Source organism: Artemia franciscana, chromosome 7, assembly GCF_032884065.1.
Source record: "Artemia franciscana chromosome 7, ASM3288406v1, whole genome shotgun sequence".
NCBI classification, from domain to species: Eukaryota; Metazoa; Arthropoda; class Branchiopoda; order Anostraca; family Artemiidae; genus Artemia; species Artemia franciscana.
The window spans coordinates 31391079-31410692 of NC_088869.1; the positions used below are offsets into that span (position 1 = coordinate 31391079).

General features: G+C 34.5%; 1 protein-coding gene across 1 annotated transcript in view; it reads right to left on the minus strand.

Moving 5' to 3' along the window:
- The window catches only part of LOC136029668 (uncharacterized), a 147808-nt gene that overhangs the window by 82810 nt on the left and 45384 nt on the right, over positions 1-19614 (minus strand). Inside the window, exons 4-6 of the mRNA XM_065708172.1 lie at positions 17923-18026; positions 5329-5411; positions 1370-2811 (exon numbers count right to left, since the gene is read on the minus strand). Coding sequence (XP_065564244.1) covers positions 1370-2811; positions 5329-5411; positions 17923-18026 — 1629 coding nt within the window. The remainder of the gene's footprint in view (positions 1-1369; positions 2812-5328; positions 5412-17922; positions 18027-19614) is intronic.

Sequence of the window (19614 nt, forward strand, 5' to 3'; positions counted from 1 at the left end):
GTTTGTGTGTGTGTGTGTGGGTTGTGTGTGTGTTTGTGTGTGTGTGTGTTTGTTTGTGTGTGTGTGTGTGTGTGTGTGTGTTTGTGTGTGTGTGTGTGTGTGTGTGTGTGTGTTTGTGTGTGTGTGTGTGTGTGTGTGTCTGTGTGTGTGTGTGTGTGTGTGTGTGTGTGTGTGTGTGTGTGTGTGTGTGTGTGTGTGTGTGTGTGTGTGTGTGTGTGTGTGTGTGTGTGTGTGTGTGTGTGTGTGTGTGTGTGTGTGTGTTGTGTGTGTGTGTGTGTGTGTGTGTGTGTGTGATATCGTGTTAAAATTTTCAGTTTGTCTTTTTCTTAACATTTATATTACCATTTGATACTATATGTGTGTATGGATACTATAGTTTATCGACTACTTAGGCACTAAATTTTTGCTGATGTTAAAATCAATAATATTTGAAGTATAATGATTTTGATTTTGAAACTAAATTGAAAGTAAAGTTTTTAAATTTAATTTGCAAATTCTTAAATTTAATTTATTTTTTTCTTTTCCGTGGATTGAAACCTTTTTACGTACCAATATCCACCAAAAATACACGAAATGGTAAATTTATCTAAGTAAAGTAAATCAATAAAACAAAAATACTATAATAAATGTAATAAAGTAATATAAATACAAAATATATAAATTTAAAATGAAACAAATGATATAAAGTAATAAAAAAAGTGCATAAAATTACAAAATATAATATATCATGGCTTAGTTTTAGTGACTATCCGATCTGTTTTCAACCTGATAATAACTTTTGTTAAACAGAACAGGATAAGAATTTATTGGATTATCTCCTATCTTTATTTGACCGAGAGATAAATTTTTCCTTCCTAATGAATTTGCTTTCCAGAAAAAGCCAGACTTTGGCACTAACGATTAGGTCTAAAACCATTTTAATAGGGGCTTTAGGAAAACAACATTCTTACCACTCTGGCCTTGAATTTTGAAGAGGATGAGGGAAAAAATAATAAATACCCCTAGATATGGGATGCTCTAGATTGGGATGACGCTCTTAAAGTGTGGGTATTTTCCTGAGAAATATTAAGTATCTACTGACACCTAAAGATTTTTTTTTTACAATTTCAGAGAAAGTGCAAAACGAGATCCGGATAAATAAAAAAATCCGTGTTGCAGAAAACACTTTGGTTTTTTGTTTCCTTTTTTCCTCGTTATGTCGTTCCTTCTCTCAAATTTTCTCTTATTTATCGTATTTCATATTGTATATTATACTATTTAGTTTAATATGTAAAATTATAATTTCTAAATAATGACAAGAAATGTTTTCATATAATGTCAAGTAAATAATATATTCTTAAGATTAATTTATTATAAAGTTCTTAATTACCTCCAGATCCCTCTCTAAGCCCCTTGTGACTGATGTATTCTGTTTGTTTAGTAATGGTCATAAGTCCTTCACTTTCTATGGCTTCATCAAGAGTGTTTTCTTCTTCATTTTCACCATTCATATTCTCTTTATTAATTGAGCTTGTCTTCAAGTCCTTCACTAACCCACTTGTAACAATGCCACCTTTTGTGGTGGAGCTCATTTCGATATCAGTTGGAATTTCTTCTTGAGTGACATCACCAGCGTTTCCTGTTCCTTTTTCTTTATAGTAAGGATATTCCAAATCTTCAAAAGGGATCTCATTTCCATCTTTTTCTTGTTCTGGCTTCTCAATAATAAAACTGGTCATAAGGTTGTCAACAGGCTCACTTGTAGAGATGCTGTCTTTTGTGGTGGAGCTAGTATCGATTACAGTGGAAACCACCTCTTGGAAGACAGCAGAGGAAGTTTCTGAATCTAAAACGTTATATATTGCGTCATTTGAATCTTTAAGAAGATTTTTATCTTCTTCTTTTTCCTTCATGATCTCCTCAGCAGCAAAGCTGATCAACAGTTTGTCAACGGGCTCACTAGTGAAGTCGATGTCTTCTGTCGTGGAGCCTATTCCGACGATTGAAGAAGGTGCTTTGTAAGACATAGGAGTTACAGTTCCTGAATCAAAATGATTACGGGAAGGATCTTGCAAACCTTCAAGCGCAGTTACATCTTCAGTATGTTCATTTGAATCTACCTTAGTAAAAAAGCTGGTTGTCAAGTTGTCAGCTCTTTCAATTGCAATGATGCTGTCTTTTGTTGAGTAGCTAATTTCGATGAACGTGGGAATTAGCTCTTGAGATGCAACAGTGATAGTTTGTGGATCTAAACGCATAAGGGTTGAATTATCTAAGTTTTCACCGGCATCGGCAGTTATGGTGTTGGCTTTTATAGTGGAGTTGATTTCAACTTCGGGTGTCACTTCTTGTGACAAAACGGTAACAGTTCTCGAATCTAATGAATTATGTAAAGGATGCCGTGGGTCTTCAACAACGGTTTTATTTTCACCTTGTATGTTGGGATTCTCCATAGCAACAAGACTTATCATTAAGTCATCTACAGGTTTGCTTGTAATGATGCTTTCATTTATGGGGCTGGTAACCTTGGTCAAAGGGCGAACTTCTTCTGGAGTGACATTAGTCGTGTTTTCTGAATCTAAAGAAGCATAGAAAGGTATTTCTAAGCTGTCTGTACTCTCGGTGCTGTCTTTTAAAAATGTCTCCGTTGGCAAATGTGTAGTAAAATACCCAGACAGCGGGGATTCACTTCGATTATATGGCCTTGTCCTATTCATCAGTGAAGTATTGCGGGTTGTAGCATAGATGTTCAGAGGAGGTGAAGGACGGAGATTAAAGCAAATGAGCGAAATGAGGAAATAGACGGCAAACATGATAAACTGCTTGTAGAACCTGAAAAAAAGTGGGAATTATTACCATTTCCTGCTTTCACATTTACTATTATTGTGTGTTATTTATTAACATATGGACTGCATTGAAATATGCTAATATGACAATAAATTTCTATGACAAGTAAAAAATTCTAGATTAGTTTATGGGATTTTATCGATGAGCCGCCAAATATTTTTTTTGTGGTTTGAATATATTGTTAAGTTTTCATTTCAGATCTATTTTGTAGCTTTTGTCATAATAGACAACTTTTTATAGTTCCATTGGAGGTTACAAATGACAAAAAATAATGGACAAAATCTCTATAACAAAACTTTAAAAAAATACCTGTGACAAAATTTTCTTGAGTTACTCTACGGAATTTTATCGATGAATGCCAAGTGTTCATTGATGATTTGAATAAATGGTGTAGCATTCATTTCAGATATATTTTGTAGTTTTTGTCATAGTAGACAACTTTTTACAGTTTCATTGGAGATTATAAATGACAAAGATATTCTAGATAAAAAATCCCTCGACAAAACTTTAAAAAATATCTGTGACAAAAAACTTCTTGAGTTAATCTACAGAATTTTATTTCTTTCTTTTTTATTATTACATAAAAAAAACTAGTTTTTTTAACTGAAAGTAAGGCGCGACATTAAAACTTAAAACGAACAGAAATTACTCCGTATATGAAATGGGTTGTCCCCTCCGCAATCCCTCGCTCTTTACGCTAAAGCTTTTAATTGTTTTAAAAAGCAGAATTGTTGCAAAGAGTCAAACTTTAGCGTAAAGAGCGAGGGATTGCAGAGGGGACAACCTATTTCATATATGGAGTAATTTCTGTTCGTTTTAAGTTTTAATGTCGCTCCTTACTTTCAGTTTAAAAAACTAGTTTTTTTTATGTAATTTCTGTACGTTTTTGAATTAATGCATGTTTGAATTTGGCTCTCCACACATAAATTATTAAAATGAAATTTGCATATTAATTCCTTTTTTGGCTAAATGGCTTCCTCTTAGTTTTGATCAGACGATTTTGAGAAATAAGGGATGGGGAAGGAGGCCTAGTTGCCATACAATTTTTCGGTTACATAAAAAGGCAACTATAAATTTTAATTTTTAACGAATTTTTTTATTAGTAAAAAATATACGTAACTTAAGAATTAACTTACGTAACAAACTTTTATATTTTTTAATTTTTATTATGTATACGAGGGGGTTTGTACCCTCGTTAATACCTCGCTCTTTACACTAAATCGTAAGTTTTGTCCCAATTCTATAAGAATGATCCCTGAATCAGAAAGGCCGTAGAATAAATAGTTGAAATTACTAAAAATACTTTAGCATAAAGAGCGAAGTATTTATCTCCTCCTAAATACCTCGCTCTTTATGCTAAAGTATTTTTAGAACCCCTCATATGCGTAATAATCTCTGTTCGTTTTAAGTTTCAATGCTACTCTTTACTTTCAATTGAAAAAACTTTTCCATCTTTATTTTTTCATTGTTTTTTTTATAGTTATTTTAGAAAATCCTGCGCCCTTTTCATTGAATTTCTGTTCCCCCATGACATATTTCTCCAAGGAAAGATCCTCCCGCATAGCCCCCTCCCCTCAAACCCACCCCCACAACCAAAAAAATTCCCTGAAAACGACTGTACACTTCCCAATAAGCATTATTATATGTAAACACTGGTCGAAGTTTGTAACTTGCAGCCCCTCCCCAAGGGACTGTGGGGGAGTAAATCATTCCCAAAGACATAGTTATAATGGTTTTGAGTATGCGGAACAAAACGGCTATCTCAAAATTTTGATTTGTTGACTTTGGAGAAGAAATGAGCGTGGGAGGGGGCCTAGATGCCCTCCAATTTTTTTGGTCACTTAAAAAGGGCACTAGAACTTTTCATTTTCGTTAAAATGAGCCCTCTTGCGATATTCTAGGACCACTTGGTCGATACGATGAACCCTGGGGAAAAGAAAAAAAAAAAACAAAAAACAAACAAACAAATAAACACGCACCCGTGATTTGTCTTCTGGCAAAAAAATACAAAATTCCACATTTTTGTAGATAGGAGCTTGAAAACTTTGCTATAGGGTTCTCTGATACGCCGAATGCGATGGTGTGATTTGGTGTGATGGTGTGAATTTTTTTTTCTCTTAAGCCTTTTATGCATCATTATTTGTAAGCCTTATTCCGATCAAATATTAGGTTATACGGGTTAAAAATTGAAGTGCCCTTATAATTTAGGTTATACAATTTATTTATCCTTATGTCTTCACAGGTTATACAAACGCTAAAATGAGAGTCTTATGGACCGTGTTTGAAGAATCTAGTCTGTTTTTAATTTATTGTATTTATATGTTTTGAGAATATAGCTCTAAAATGAAAGTCTATTTTTGCCTTTATTTCTCTGGATTTCGCAACATGGGCCTATTGTTTAGCTGCTTATTTTCCCTATTTTTAACCACAATTTTTTCTGTTTTTCTTGGTCTTTTATTCGTCACAACATCTATGCCTAGCATCTATCTGATCAGTTCATACTTGGCCTTTACGAAAGTATTCCATTTTGCATGTAGCAAATCCACGAGTACACCCTCCATTAAGTCTAGGTGCGCTTCCTTTTCCTGAAAAAGAAAACATCAACATAAAAGCAAAGGTGACCATAACTTTGTTTGCTTCGCAGTACAAATAACTTCAAAATAAAAATATTTCCCCCATCCCGGCACCCCTATTATGTAAATTTGTACTTTGAAACTGCTACTTTCAAACAGTTAGTGTTCTTTTGTTTCAAAATTAAGAAGTTTTTGGGGTAGCACCAATTGCAAAGTGAGTAAGCAAAAGCAAATAGTCAAACTTGAGGATGCTTTTCGTCCGTAAAAATTCAGACATTAACGCTCTGTTGATTCTCAAGACCACTATTCGTTCAAAGAAAAGTAACAGTTTAAGCTGTTTAGGGCCTTTTAAAATCACTTTTTTGGCACCCGCAACAATCAAAAGTATATAGCTGCATTTGAAAAGTGACTTTCGGATTCTAGAAATATTATTACGCAGTAGCTTAACACTTTAGGATACAAGAGATGTCTCACATATAAAAACATATCTTTTGCATTTGATTTACAATGAACCTTTGATGCAATTTAATATGAAGAGACCCTAGCCAGATACAAAGACTGAAAGTTATTGTCTTTCACTAATTAAAGTAAGAAAGAAGAAAGTGACTTTAAGATACCTTAGAGGTTTCACATATAACAATGTATGTCTAGTTTCTTTAACATTGCCTTGCATTCCAAGGATGGCGATTGGAGGGAAAAGGTATGGCAGCAATAGTCCCACAGATCTTTTACCCTCCCCAGAGTTTGAAAAAACCTTTCTTGGGTATTTTAATTGAAAAATACCCTTTTTGGTATGTTTTTAATAAGAAAGCGAAAAAAGACCACATTCCCCCCTTATTTCGCCTTCCCACTACATTTTTGTGAATTGAGACTCCTATTGAATCTACAATTCAGGTTTACTGTTTTCAAGAATTTCAAAGGACAAAATAATCTTTGAGATTACTAAACCATACACGGAGACCAGAAACTATTTTCTGAAAATCTAAGCTGATAAAAACCTTAATGCATTTTAGTTTTAGTTGATTTTGTTAGTTAATTAATTTATATCCTCACTATTTTTTCTCCACGATAATTACACTTTTGTTCCGAAAATAAATTTTTTTCTTGATGTCATTTTTCTTTTTAAATCTATTCAAAATCTCAACTTTTTTAGTTTTTGAAACTTTCCACTAATACTCTGCCTGTTAATATACTGCTAACTGGCTTGAAAATAACTGGCTTGAAATTGGTATTCTCTGTAAATAAATCCTTCGAAAGTTTCTACTTTCTAACAATCTTTAGCATGCTTTCTATAGTCCAAGTAACCGACACTTGTCCTCCCATAAGGTGAATAACACGACATATTCTGGATTGAATCTTTGGAAGTCGTTTGGCAAACATCTTATAAATGCAACACGATCATAAAGTATTGCATATGGAAGGTCTCCAAGTCTTCCTTCGACTCAAAAGAGTTTAATAATTTGAGATACATATATCAGAATTTTCCAAAAGCTCGTGAGGCTTTTCTTTCAATTAGACAACCTCCCTCTTAAGTTAAAGTCTTGAAAAAAATATATGCGCACATGCTGGTCTGACATACCAGCATGTGACATACCTGACATACCTGACATTGTGTAATCTAATTTACTTCAGTCCTTTTTGACCATTAAATAAAAAACTATTTTGTCAAATAACTTTAACTAACGATATTAAATCTTGAAACACATAGAAATTACTCCGTATACGAGGGGTCTACCCCTCCTTAGCCCCCTGTTCTTTACGATAGATTGCAACTTTTTGTCCTAACCCTTTAATAACGACTGTTTAAACACAAAGGCAGCTGAACTGAAATAAAAAGTATTTATAAAGCAGTCTAAAACTTTCACGTAAACAGGTATTTATTTATTTTTTCTCGAAAACAGCTCCATGATTTCTCGAGAAAATTGGTATCCTTGGACTTTTTGGCCTAAAAAACGATCTATATGGGTAAGAAGTTTGAGAAAGTTCGTTAAAAGCCACAATTTAGAAAAAAAAAGTTATGTAAGTGATGTCATATTTATGAATACATTCGAAAAGCATACATACGTCATATTTGCCTCAGTAGTGGTTGTATCGCTTGTAGTGTCTATGCTCCAAGCAAAATTACACAAGAAACTAATTATTAACAAGAATCATATGACTGAGGTCTCATTTATGAGTTCATTTCAAGAAAATAAATTATACCCCCCCCCCCCAAAGTGAATGTAGCGTTTTTATATCTATGAGGCATAGGACATTGCAAAAGGAACATGCTAAGTATAAAATACCAAGTGTAATTAGTTTGTTTACAAAAGGCGTTTATATAGTTTCACAATCCATGGAGTCAATAGAGCAATTAAATATATAATGCCTATAGCACAAATGAAGAAACCTATACCATAAAACGTGACAAGACCAATCCGATCTGAAAGGCTCTGACCAATCCGAGAGGCTAAGGTAAAGGGTACTGAAAAAATTACCCTAAAATAAGGATAAATGAAAATGAGGAATATATACATATATATCCCGAACCACAGCTTACTTACGTTCGCTGCCACAAAACTGTTTTATACATAAAAAATAAATGCCAAATCCAATATTTTACCTGATTGCTCATAAGAAGTTGGAAAAAATTCCTCCTCCGGCTTCCTAGATGGTGCCAAAACAGAAAAATAATTGCTCGATTTGGTTTAATAGATATGCCTTCTTGGATTCGGTCTTCCAGTGATGATTTATGTAAAAAGACTATCTACTTTATTCACGTTTATTACCCTCTGCAGGCTTTTTCCATATTGATACTGGTTGATTAGTCCATGTTGTCTTTTGTTAGTTTGATTTTTTTTTCTTGCTGTTTGTCGTTTTTGTTTATTTATAATACACCATACTTTGTGTTTTTTTTTTTATACTTTTACGTATATTAAAGTTCATTCATTGATCATTCATTCATTCTGCAGTTTGACTGCCGTATGGAATGCGTCTGAATCAGCGGGCTTGCTGCAGGCCCGTGATTTTATAATATTCGTTTGTAGGGAGTTTTACTGACCATCTGAATTGACTACACAGTATACGGCTTGCTTGAGTGAAAACCAGCCAAAGGTTATAGATGCCATACATTTTCATAGCTTGTCTGAAATTTAACTTGAAAACTTGAGGCAGTTTCCTTGTAAAGGTGCTGAGGGCAAGACATGTCATCAATTGATTTTTGATTATTGAGCTTTGATTTCTCTTATTAAAAAAGTCTGCAACTGACTCACTTGGCTCCTTACTTTTAGATTTGAGTTTTTTTGTTGCTAAGGTTTTTACTTATTGAATCAGATAATGAACTACTTTATTACCTTTTATCTGTTTAAAGCCAATCCAAAGTTTATTTTTCTATTTTCAATATTTTTTCCACCATTCCGACATGTTTCAGAATAACCCTGTATTTTTTCAAACGTGCTAGATTTGACTGAACACTAATCGCCAGAAGTTCAACTCTATGTGCACTTTATTAATCCTGTCATGTGATCTGTTTGATCCAATCAGAAGTTTTTTGACTGCACTTAATTGTTTTGATAGTCTTTTTCTTTCAAGCCGTTGTGTTGAAAATTGGTTCAGATTATTTTTTGGACTTCGTTGGGTGACGACAACGGACCCAACGAAGTCCAAAAAATAATCTGAACCAATTTTCAACACAACGACTTGAAAGCAAAAGACTTTCAAAACAATTAAGTGCAGGCAAAAAACTCCTGATTGGATCAGACAGATCACATGACAGGATTAACACAGTGCACGTAGAGTTGAACTTCTGGTGATTAGTGTTCAGTCAAATCTGGTACGTTTGAAAAAATACACGGTTATTCTGAAACATGTTGGAATGATAAAAATAAATATTGAAAATACATTTTTCCCTTGTTTGGCTGGTAGACACCCAACGAAGTCCAAAAAATAATCTGAACCAATTTTCAACACAACGGCTTGAAAGAAAAAGACTATCAAAACAATTAAGTGCAGTCAAAAAACTTCTGATTGGATCAAACAGATCACATGACAGGATTAATAAAGTGCACATAGAGTTGAACTTCTGGCGATTAGTGTTCAGTCAAATCTAGCACGTTTAAAAAAATACAGGGTTATTCTGAAACATGTCGGAATGGTGGAAAAAATATTGAAAATAGAAAAATAAACTTTGGATTGGCTTTAAACAGATAAAAGGTAATAAAGTAGTTCATTATCTGATTCAATAAGTAAAAACCTTAGCAACAAAAAAACTCAAATCTAACAGTAAGGAGCCAAGTGAGTCAGTTGCAGACTTTTTTAATAAGAGAAATCAAAGCTCAATAATCAAAAATCAATTGATGACATGTCTTGCCCTCAGCACCTTTACAAGGAAACTGCCTCAAGTTTTCAAGTTAAATTTCAGACAAGCTATGAAAATGTATGGCATCTATAACCTTTGGCTGGTTTTCACTCAAGCAAGCCGTATACTGTGTAGTCAATTCAGATGGTCAGTAAAACTCCCTACAAACGAATATTATAAAATGACGGGCCTGCAGCAAGCCCACTGATTCAGACGCATTCCATACGGCAGTCAAACTGCAGAATGAATGAATGATCAATGAATGAACTTTAATATACGTAAAAGTATAAAAAAAAACACAAAGTATGGTGTATTATAAATAAACAAAAACGACAAACAGCAAGAAAAAAAAATCAAACTAACAAAAGACAACATGGACTAATCAACCAGTATCAATATGGAAAAAGCCTGCAGAGGGTAATAAACGTGAATAAAGTAGATAGTCTTTTTACATAAATCATCACTGGAAGACCGAATCCAAGAAGGCATATCTATTAAACCAAATCGAGCAATTATTTTTCTGTTTTGGCACCATCTAGGAAGCCGGAGGAGGAATTTGCAATATCTGAAATAAGCCGCACGTAGAGTATGGGGATTTTTCTTACGAAACAGATGAGCCATGCCTGATAAAAGCACAGGGGCACAATAAGCGTTATAAATCATGAACAAACCGTTGCGGTTGTAACGGCTTTTGTTTTGGGATATTTTTCCGTAAGCGACGCGTAGGTTTTTCACGGCTTGATTCACTAGGGATGAAAAGGCAGTGGAAAGTGTTGGACCGAAACACAGACCAAGTCAACTAATTAAAGAAGAACATGGCAGAATTGCAGTCCCAGCAACGAATGGAGCGACCGCATAAGGGCTATTAAAACAAATAAACTCGCATTTAGACGCATTAACTGACAGTCCAATCTTAGATAGTTCATTGGTTAATATAGTAAAATTGGAAAGCAATCCAAGGCGAGTCTGGGCAACAAGAAGAATGTCGTCTGCATATGCAACAGAAGACAAACCAATATTACCGAAAGAAACAGAACTTTTAAGGGGACGCAGGAACGATGCAAGCACACATTTAAATATACTAGAAGAAAATACGGCAGCAGTTGCAACCTGTCTATTTCTAGCAGCAGTTTTCACACCATGAAGTGGCAAAAACCATGAGACTAAGTCGAAAATCTTCTGAGAAAAAAGGAATAAAACAAGAGCTAAGAGCTCATATGGCACTTGTGACGAGATCGGAAGAGCCGAGAGCTCATATGGCATGAGCTCTAGCAAAATTATAAGAATCAATAGATTAATTTAAAAGAAAAATCAGAGGCTTAATGCTGTCGGCATTTAAAATAAGAGCTCTGAGACACAAGGTCCTTTTAAATATCAAAATTCATTAAAATCCGATCACCCACTCACAAGTTAAAAATACCTCATTTTTCTAATTTTTCCTCTTCCTTCAGCCCCCCCCCCAGATGGTTAAATAGGGGAAATCAACTTTATCGAGTCAATTTGTGCAGGTCCCTGACATGCCCACCAATTTTACTGTCCTAGCACGTTCAGAAGTACCGAACTCGCCAAAGCACTGGACTCCCCTAACTACCCCAAAGAGAGTGGATCCAGTTCGGTTTCGTCAATCACGTATCTACGATATTTTCTTATTCTACCTGCCACGTTTCATCCCAATCTCTCCACTCTAAGCGTTTTCCAAGATTTCCGGTTTCCCCCTCCAACTCTCCCTCAATGTCACCAGAACTGGTCGGGGTTTAAAATAAGAGATTTGAGACATGAGTTCCTTCTTAATATCAAATTCAAAAATAACTCAAGAACGGTCATCCGCTCTTAAGTTGAAAATACCTCAATTTTTGTAATTTTTCCGAATTAACACCCCCTCCAACTCCCCCAAAGACAGCGAATCCATTTCGGTTGTGTCAATCACGTATCTAGGACTTGTGCTTATTTTTCCCACTAAGTTTCATCCCGATCCTTCCACTCTAAGCATTTTCCAAGATTTTAGGTTTCCCCCTCCAATGTCACCTGATCCGGTCGGAATTTAAAGTAAGAGCTCTGAGACATGATATCCTTCAAAATATCAAATTTAATTAAGATCCGATCTAATTTTTCCAAATTAACCGTCCTCCCACTCCCCCACCCCCAGATGGTCGAACCGGGGAAACAACTATTTCAAATTTAATCTGAACTGGTCCCTGATACGCCTGCCAAATTTCATCGTCCTAGCTTATCTGGAAGTGCCTAAACTGGCAAGACCGGTACTGACAGACCGACAGACCTACAGAATTTGCGATCACTGTATGCCACTTGGTAAATACCAAGTGCCATACAAAGTAATTTTTCTCTGGGGACGGAATATTTGGTTGAAGGTTGGCTTCAGTATGACTTATTTTGGAAAAGGGCTATTTCCCGGCTTTGGGCAAGCCATGGGTGGAAGTAGTTACAGGCCCTACTAAACTGAAGGAAAACTCGACTTTCTTAAAACTTGAAACACCCTCCCCCTCGCCCTATTTTAGATAGGCCTTGTGATATCAGATTTCGATATAAGCCCTGATCCTAGTCATCTTTGCTCTAGCCTTCATTTGGATCCGTTGCTCCATTCGCAAGTTATACTAAATTAAACCAAAAGCTTGACTTTTTCAGCACTTAAAACCCACTCCCCCTCGTTCTATTTGAGCTAGGGTTTTCATCTCAAAACTTGATGCCTGTCACGGTCTTAGGCACCTCTGGTTCAATCTTCACTGAGATCCATCAATCTCTCACAAGCTACACTGAATTAAATGAAAAACTCAACTTTTAATTCAGCTTGGGTCTCCATCCCAGAGCTCAGTGCATGTCATACTCTTAGACATCTGTATTCAATTTTCATCGAAATTCATCTCCATATGCAAGTTACAGTGAATTAAATGAAAAACTCGAATCTTTTTTAACACTTAAAGCCCCAACACCCTAATTAAGCTCAATTTTAATCCAAATAGTTCAATTTCAATACAAATCTGACTGGTGGTTCTCCCGCTATACTCGATTGCACTAACGGGCGGACAGACAGACAAATCTCAAAAACCTATCCTGATGGATATTTTCCACTATCAAAATAGGTGATGATACCTGGATGATGATATGCCATTGCTTTCCTTTTTTTTGGATCCAATTAGCCAAGATGGCTACCTAAGACGTTGCAAAATCCGTCCTTCCGTCTGTCTGTCTGTCCGTCCTTCTGTGTAATCACGTATAGGAGGAGAAACGCTGGTTGGATTTGGATGAAACTTTTGATGGCCAGATTTGGTGCCAAGGATCATGAGACAAATCAAGTTGAAAGATGAAGATGCTAGCTCAAATAAAAGAGGGGGAGAGGGCTTTACATGCTAAAAACAGTTTCGTTGAATTCAGAGTAACTTGCGACTGGAGTGATGGATCTGACTGAAAATTGAACCAAAGAGGCCTAAGACCATGACACATATCAAGTTTTGAGATAAAGACCCTAGCTCAAATTTAACAAGGGAGAGTGGGTTTTAATTCTTGAAAAATTTAAGTTTTCTGTTTAATTTAGTATAACTTGCAAATGGAATAACGGATCCGAATGAAAACTAGACCAAAGATGCCTAGGATCAGGACTCATAACAAGTTCTGGTATCACAAATTCTATCTCAAATAGGGCGAGGGGGAGAGGGTTTCAAGTCTTAAGAAAGTTGAGTTTTCCTTTAATTTAGTAGGGCCTATAACTTATGAATGAAGTGACAAATCTGAAGTAAGATTCGTCTGAATACCTGAATTTGCTGGAACGAATTGACAAAATACCACTGCATTGTATCCAGCTAGAATTTCCTAGACTTGTATATTGCAGACAACATTTAGATGGGCAAAGATTCATAGCTTCAGTAGTTTTACCAATAATATGGTTCTGAAGATGATGAAATGGTAGAAATCTGGTTCAGTTGACGAGATGACAAAACTTAAACACTAATGTCAGAAATATAAGCCCAAATGGACTACAGTATGCAACATTTAGCACAAAACAAGGGATTTTAGCTCACTGTTGACCAGTGAACTGTGAAATAATTTCAATTTTCTTTGTTATATAACTTTTAAACAAAAATTAAACCAAGTGTTAATCATACTATAATTTTTTCGTCATAAACAAATACCTTATTTCATATCCAAAAATAGGGCATGGAGCTATATCTGAGTTTACTCTAAATCTAAAGGATGATGTTTTCTTGTACATTGCCAAAGCACAGACACACAAAAGCTATATCTGAGTTTGCTCTAAATCTAAAGGTGATGTTTTCTTGTACATTGCCAAAGCACACACACACAAAATTTTTGTGTCAAAGGTAAAGTATTTGAAAAACAAGTACAATAAAAGTATCTTAAGTAATAAGTATTTCGTAATCTTACTTAAATATCAAGTAATAAGTACACCCTAGAGTTTTTACTTAAGTACAAGTACAAGTAATGGAAAATTTTACTTAAGTAGTACTTCAAGTAAAAGTACTTCAAGTAAGTGACAGCACTGGTATCAGAGAACCCTAATGTAGAGGTTTCAAGCTCCTGTCTGCAAAAAGGTATTTTTCTCCGATAAAAAAGATCACGGATACGTGTTTGTTTTTTTTTTCTTCCTCTTTTTTCAGGGGTGATTGTATAGACCCAGTTGTCCAAGAATATCGTGAGAGAGCTCATTAAAACAGAAGTTAAAAGTTTAAATGCACTTTTTAATTAACCAAAAATTTTGGAGGGGAACTAGCCCCTCTCTCACGGTCATTTTTTCCCCAAAGTCACCAGATCAAAATTTTAAGATAACCGTTTTTTTCAGCATTGCCAAAAATCTAATAACTATGTCTTTGAGGGTGATTTAATCCCCCACAGTCCCAGTGAGAAGGGCAGCAAGTTATGAACTTCATCCATTGTTTTCAGACAGTATTGGTTATTGGGAAGTATACAGACATTTCAGGGTGGAATTTTTTTCTGCTGGGAGGGGAGGTCGGGGAAGGGGGCTACATGGGAGGATCTTTCCATGACGGAAAGTAATTCTCCAAAAAGTGGGTGCCGGATTTCCCAGCATTGTTTGAAAAACGACCGGAAACTAAATAAAAAAAACACATTTTAAATGTTTTCACTTTTTTGACTTCAATAAATAGAAAAGTATTAAAACGTCAAGGAATAAATGTGAGTATGTGTGTATTAAAGCGACAATCCACGTTCATTTGTTTTATTTTTTTTTATTACTAATGTGCAAATTATGTTCTGGTCTTGAGAAGGCATGAGGGTTGTCAGCCGTACTCGTGTTAATTTCTGGTCGTTTAGAGTTTGACTCTGTTATTTATTCTAATTTCTGTTTGTTTTGGGTTTCATTTATTTATCGATGGTGGTTTGTGGTTGCTTTACGCTTGGAATATTATTTGAATTTATTTTTACTCATTTTTGGTTCGACGGAGCTTTTTAGTTTTCTTTGAAAAACTTATTTTGTGGAAAAATTTTTTAATTAATTTAACCAAAAGAATCGGGTCTTCAATATGGAAACATAGGTGGCCAAGTTAGGCTTATGAAACTCCGGTAGATGAAAATTAAAAAATATTTCAATAAGAGTGGCATAGCAATATTTGAAAAAGGGCCAATTAATAGTGATTCTCTGCTTTAAGATGACAAAGACCGAATTTTAAGAAAATTTTAAGGATCATTTGAGCGTGGTAATAACTAAATGAAAGTTATTGATAATTAATTATTCAGAATCAAATTTTAGTGATTAGTAACAATTAACTTAAATAATTGTAATGATATTTCAGCGTGTTAAACAATAATTTATATTTGCTGCTATTTAATTGTAGATAATTAATTATTAATAATCAATTAGTAACTAGTAATAATTGACATTTAATAATAAGTAGCAATTAATCTAAGCAATATATATTTTATATTAATTTAGTATTAGATTAACGTAAGAAGATGCTGATTGCGTCAGAGATGCAATAAATTTCAAATATGAGCATGATAAACGTAATGGAACTCCCTATTCCCTCCCCCCCCCGCCAAAAAAATATCACACATTCTGGCAACTGGAGAGAACCATTCAGTAGCCAAGAGTACCATGATAAAAGTATTTTTTAGCGTTTGTAACACTAATGGTCAGAAATCAAATATGTGTGCGAAGATACCTTATTCAACGTTAACGGTCCTTATCCAACATTAATGTTAACGGTCAGCAATCAAACATCTGTGTGAAGATACCTTATCCAACGTTGACGGTCAGCAATTAAAATATGTGTCTGAAGATGCCTTATCCAACGGTAACGGTCCTTATCCACTATTAACGTTAACGGCCAGCAATAAAATATATACGTGAATATACCTTGTTCAACGTTAATGGTCCTTATCCAACGTTAACAGTCAGAAATAAAGTATGTGTGTGAAGATACCTTATCCAACATTAACGGTCCTTATCCAAAGTTAACGTTAACGGTCAGCAATCAAATATGTGTGTGAAGATACCATATCCAACATTAACGGTCCTCATCCAACGTTAACGTTAACGGTCAGAAATCAAATATGTGTGTGAAAATACCTTATCCAACGTTAACGGTCCTTATCCAAGGTTGACGTTAACGGTCAGTAATCAAATATGCGTGTGAAGATACCTTATCCAACGTTAACGGTCCTTATCCAACGTTAACGTTAACGGTTAGCAATCAAAAATGTGAAGATACCTTATCCATTTACTTAAACTTTATACTCATAAAATAATATAATACCATACTTACAATATTAAAGAAAATCAAGAAATTTTGTATAATCAGCCCATACAAATGCCATAAAATGTTTGTAAACATGGAAAATTTAATTAACCAGTAAACATTGAAAGTTTTTACAGAGCATCTTTATATAAGACATTCGATCAAACAAATATCGTTTGCTTGCTTTGTTTTGACGGAATTCATTCAAAACACTTCAATTAGTACGAAGAAGAATATTTCTCTGGGATGCAATTTTGTCTGCTACATATCTCATAATCCTTTCATTACAAGTAAACTCTTTAAGTACTAGCAAGGCTCATTAAGCACTAGCAAGGATCATTAGTTGAAAATTGTCCAAAGCAAAGTTTTACTTATATGCCCCGGAGAAAGACTGCACTCGTGAGGACTAGAGATTAAAAACAACTGTCCCAAGAGTATTGTCGAACAGGAATGAAAGGAGTTAAATTGTGCGATTGTATGGCAGCCCAGCACACGAGGCTCCTTTTCTTAAGCATATCTTAGAGAATGTTCAAACGAAATGCCAACTACGTATAACTAGACTTACGTAGCTCAATCATTGTAAAGTGTTTCAGCAACCTTTGGTTGGTTTCACTGATGAAGGTTCTTCGGAAACAATACTTTCGTTGTTTTATTCGTGATCAAGTAAATGTCTTAGTTGCCAGCCTAGTGAAACTTCTAAAACGTTTTGTTCCAAGAAGAATTTTTCTTGAGTGAAAATTATAACCTGTCCATAATAAAGATCTCAAAATACCATGTTTTTGCTGAAAACTCTCTAATTCTCATTTTCCGACACCCGGTCAATCTTGTGACCTTCTAAAATATACCATACACATAAGCTAATGTTGCATTAATTTGCACCAATATAGAAGAGATAAAAAGCAGCTTGACTAAAGGAAGTCAGATTGGCTAAAGCAACACTGTCACGGCTAAAGGTCATATCTGAAATTTTGGCTCCTTCGAGGTAATAGCCAAAATTCCGTCTGGAGTATGTTAACAACACTATGACGTATTTTTCAGAGATTGCTCGCATTAAGAATATACCGTAAACATTTAATTTTAAAGTTATAATTGTACATATTGTTTTCGTTTTGAAAAATTTACTTTCGGAATCTTAAATGGACGTTGCATTTCTTTTAACTTTTGAGCTTTTTTGGCTCAACAAGGTTATAATAAATTGAGTGGAAACTGTACAAAGAACTTTAAGTGACTAGATTTCCTGATGCAATCTAAATATGGTGGCTGAACGGAGGATTTTGCCATAAAAGACTATCACCTCACAACTCTATAATCCTTTAACTCCTAAGGTCTCTAGCATTAGCCTAAGCAAGGAAAAAATTGCTTCCAAATTTCGCTGAAGAGCTTCCCTCTATCTCCACTTTTCGACGATGAGTAATTTTCCAAAAAAAAAATGAAAAAAAAAGAATAAGAGATAACTTACACCAAACACAACAAGATTAAGAACTGAATCGGTTTGTATGCCTCCATGCTTTGGATGAATTGTGTCAATTTGAGGCAACTTATACGCAGCACACACTACCCCACCTGTAATCAAAAATTGGCATAAAATTTATGTTCAATGGTGGTTTTTATCCATTTTACTTTACAAATCCCATGCAATGTCTTAATATACTAAAAAAAAAAAATTTAGAGAAAAGTAAAGAGCTACTTTAAACCAAAAATGAGAAGTCAAGTAATTTTTCAAGCATAAAACTACCATAAATGAAACCAAAAGGGAACAAAAATTACGACAAATAACCAAGCCAAAACTAAAACGAGCAGAAACTAAGAGAGAGAGGGCTGACACCCCAACTGCCTTCTAAAGACAAGAGCATACTTTGCACTTTACTGAAACCAATCATCATCTGGGACAATCATCATATGTGTTGTTATTTCCCATAACATTCAAAAAAATCACAGTCATTACTGAAAAAATGAATGTGGATTGACAGTTTCATATATATGCTGATGCTCATTTCTGGAAGTCTCAATAATTTTGGACTTAATAAACTTATAAAAAGAGAAAACATTTAAAACGTGTTTTGTTTTCAGTAAATATTGTAGCTTCGAATAAGTTGGTATATGAAAAAACATTTAAAATGTGTTTTGTTTTCAATAAAATGCAAATCATATCCTAGTCTTGAGAAGGCACGGAGGGCATCAGCCTCACTCCTCTTAATTTCTTCTTGTTTCTGGTTTGAGTCGGTCATTTATTGTAATTTTTGTTAGTTTTGGGTTTCATTTATTTGTTTATTGTGATTCATAGTAGCTTTGCGTTTGAAAATTATTTTACCTTATTTTTTTTTCTCCTTGGTTTAGTGTAGCTCTTCATTTTCCTTCAAAGAGTTTCTTCTGTGGAAAAACTTCTTTGAAATTAATTTCTATTCGTTTTTATTTGACACAGCCTTTTTCATTGTTGGACAAAATTGTTTTTTTTTAAACAAGTTTCAACAATGTATACCCTTTTGGCAATCAGGATACGCATCCTCCTCAACCTGCTCTGAAAAACAAAACTGAATGCGCTATTCTGTCGCTAAGATATTGTATCTTACCTATTTTAAAAACCTGGGTCTACTTACACCTTTTTGATTTAGTTCATAGGCAGCGCAATAGCGCTACCTATAATAATTTTAACAAGAATAATCAGTCAGTATCAGGATAAATCCATTCACAAATATTTTCAAAGAACGCAATTAAAAAGGTAATACTTAAAGTTTGTTTTTTTTGTTTTTTTTTTGTTCAAACAATATTAGCTAAATTAATAAAATTTTGAATATTTTAATAGCCTACTACTGGTTTGTCTTTTGAACATCATTTGTACTTATTTATCAAATTTACCTAGAAGTGAATAGGTTTAACAAAACCTTCTTGTTATATGATAACTAGATGTAAATACAAATTCTCACATGAACCCTTTGTGCATGGCTGTATTCAGGATTTTCGTTCGGATGGGGTTAATTTTTTTTCAGGCGAGGGGTTGCAAAAAAAATAAATCCAAAATTTTGTATATACATTTTTTACGTTTCTAGGAGCCGGAAAAACCTTTCAAGGGGTTAGGTTCAAATCCCTTAATCCCTGGACCATTTTATCTCGTTTTCCAAGTAGAGAGAAGAAAACCTTTGGTTGAAGGGTT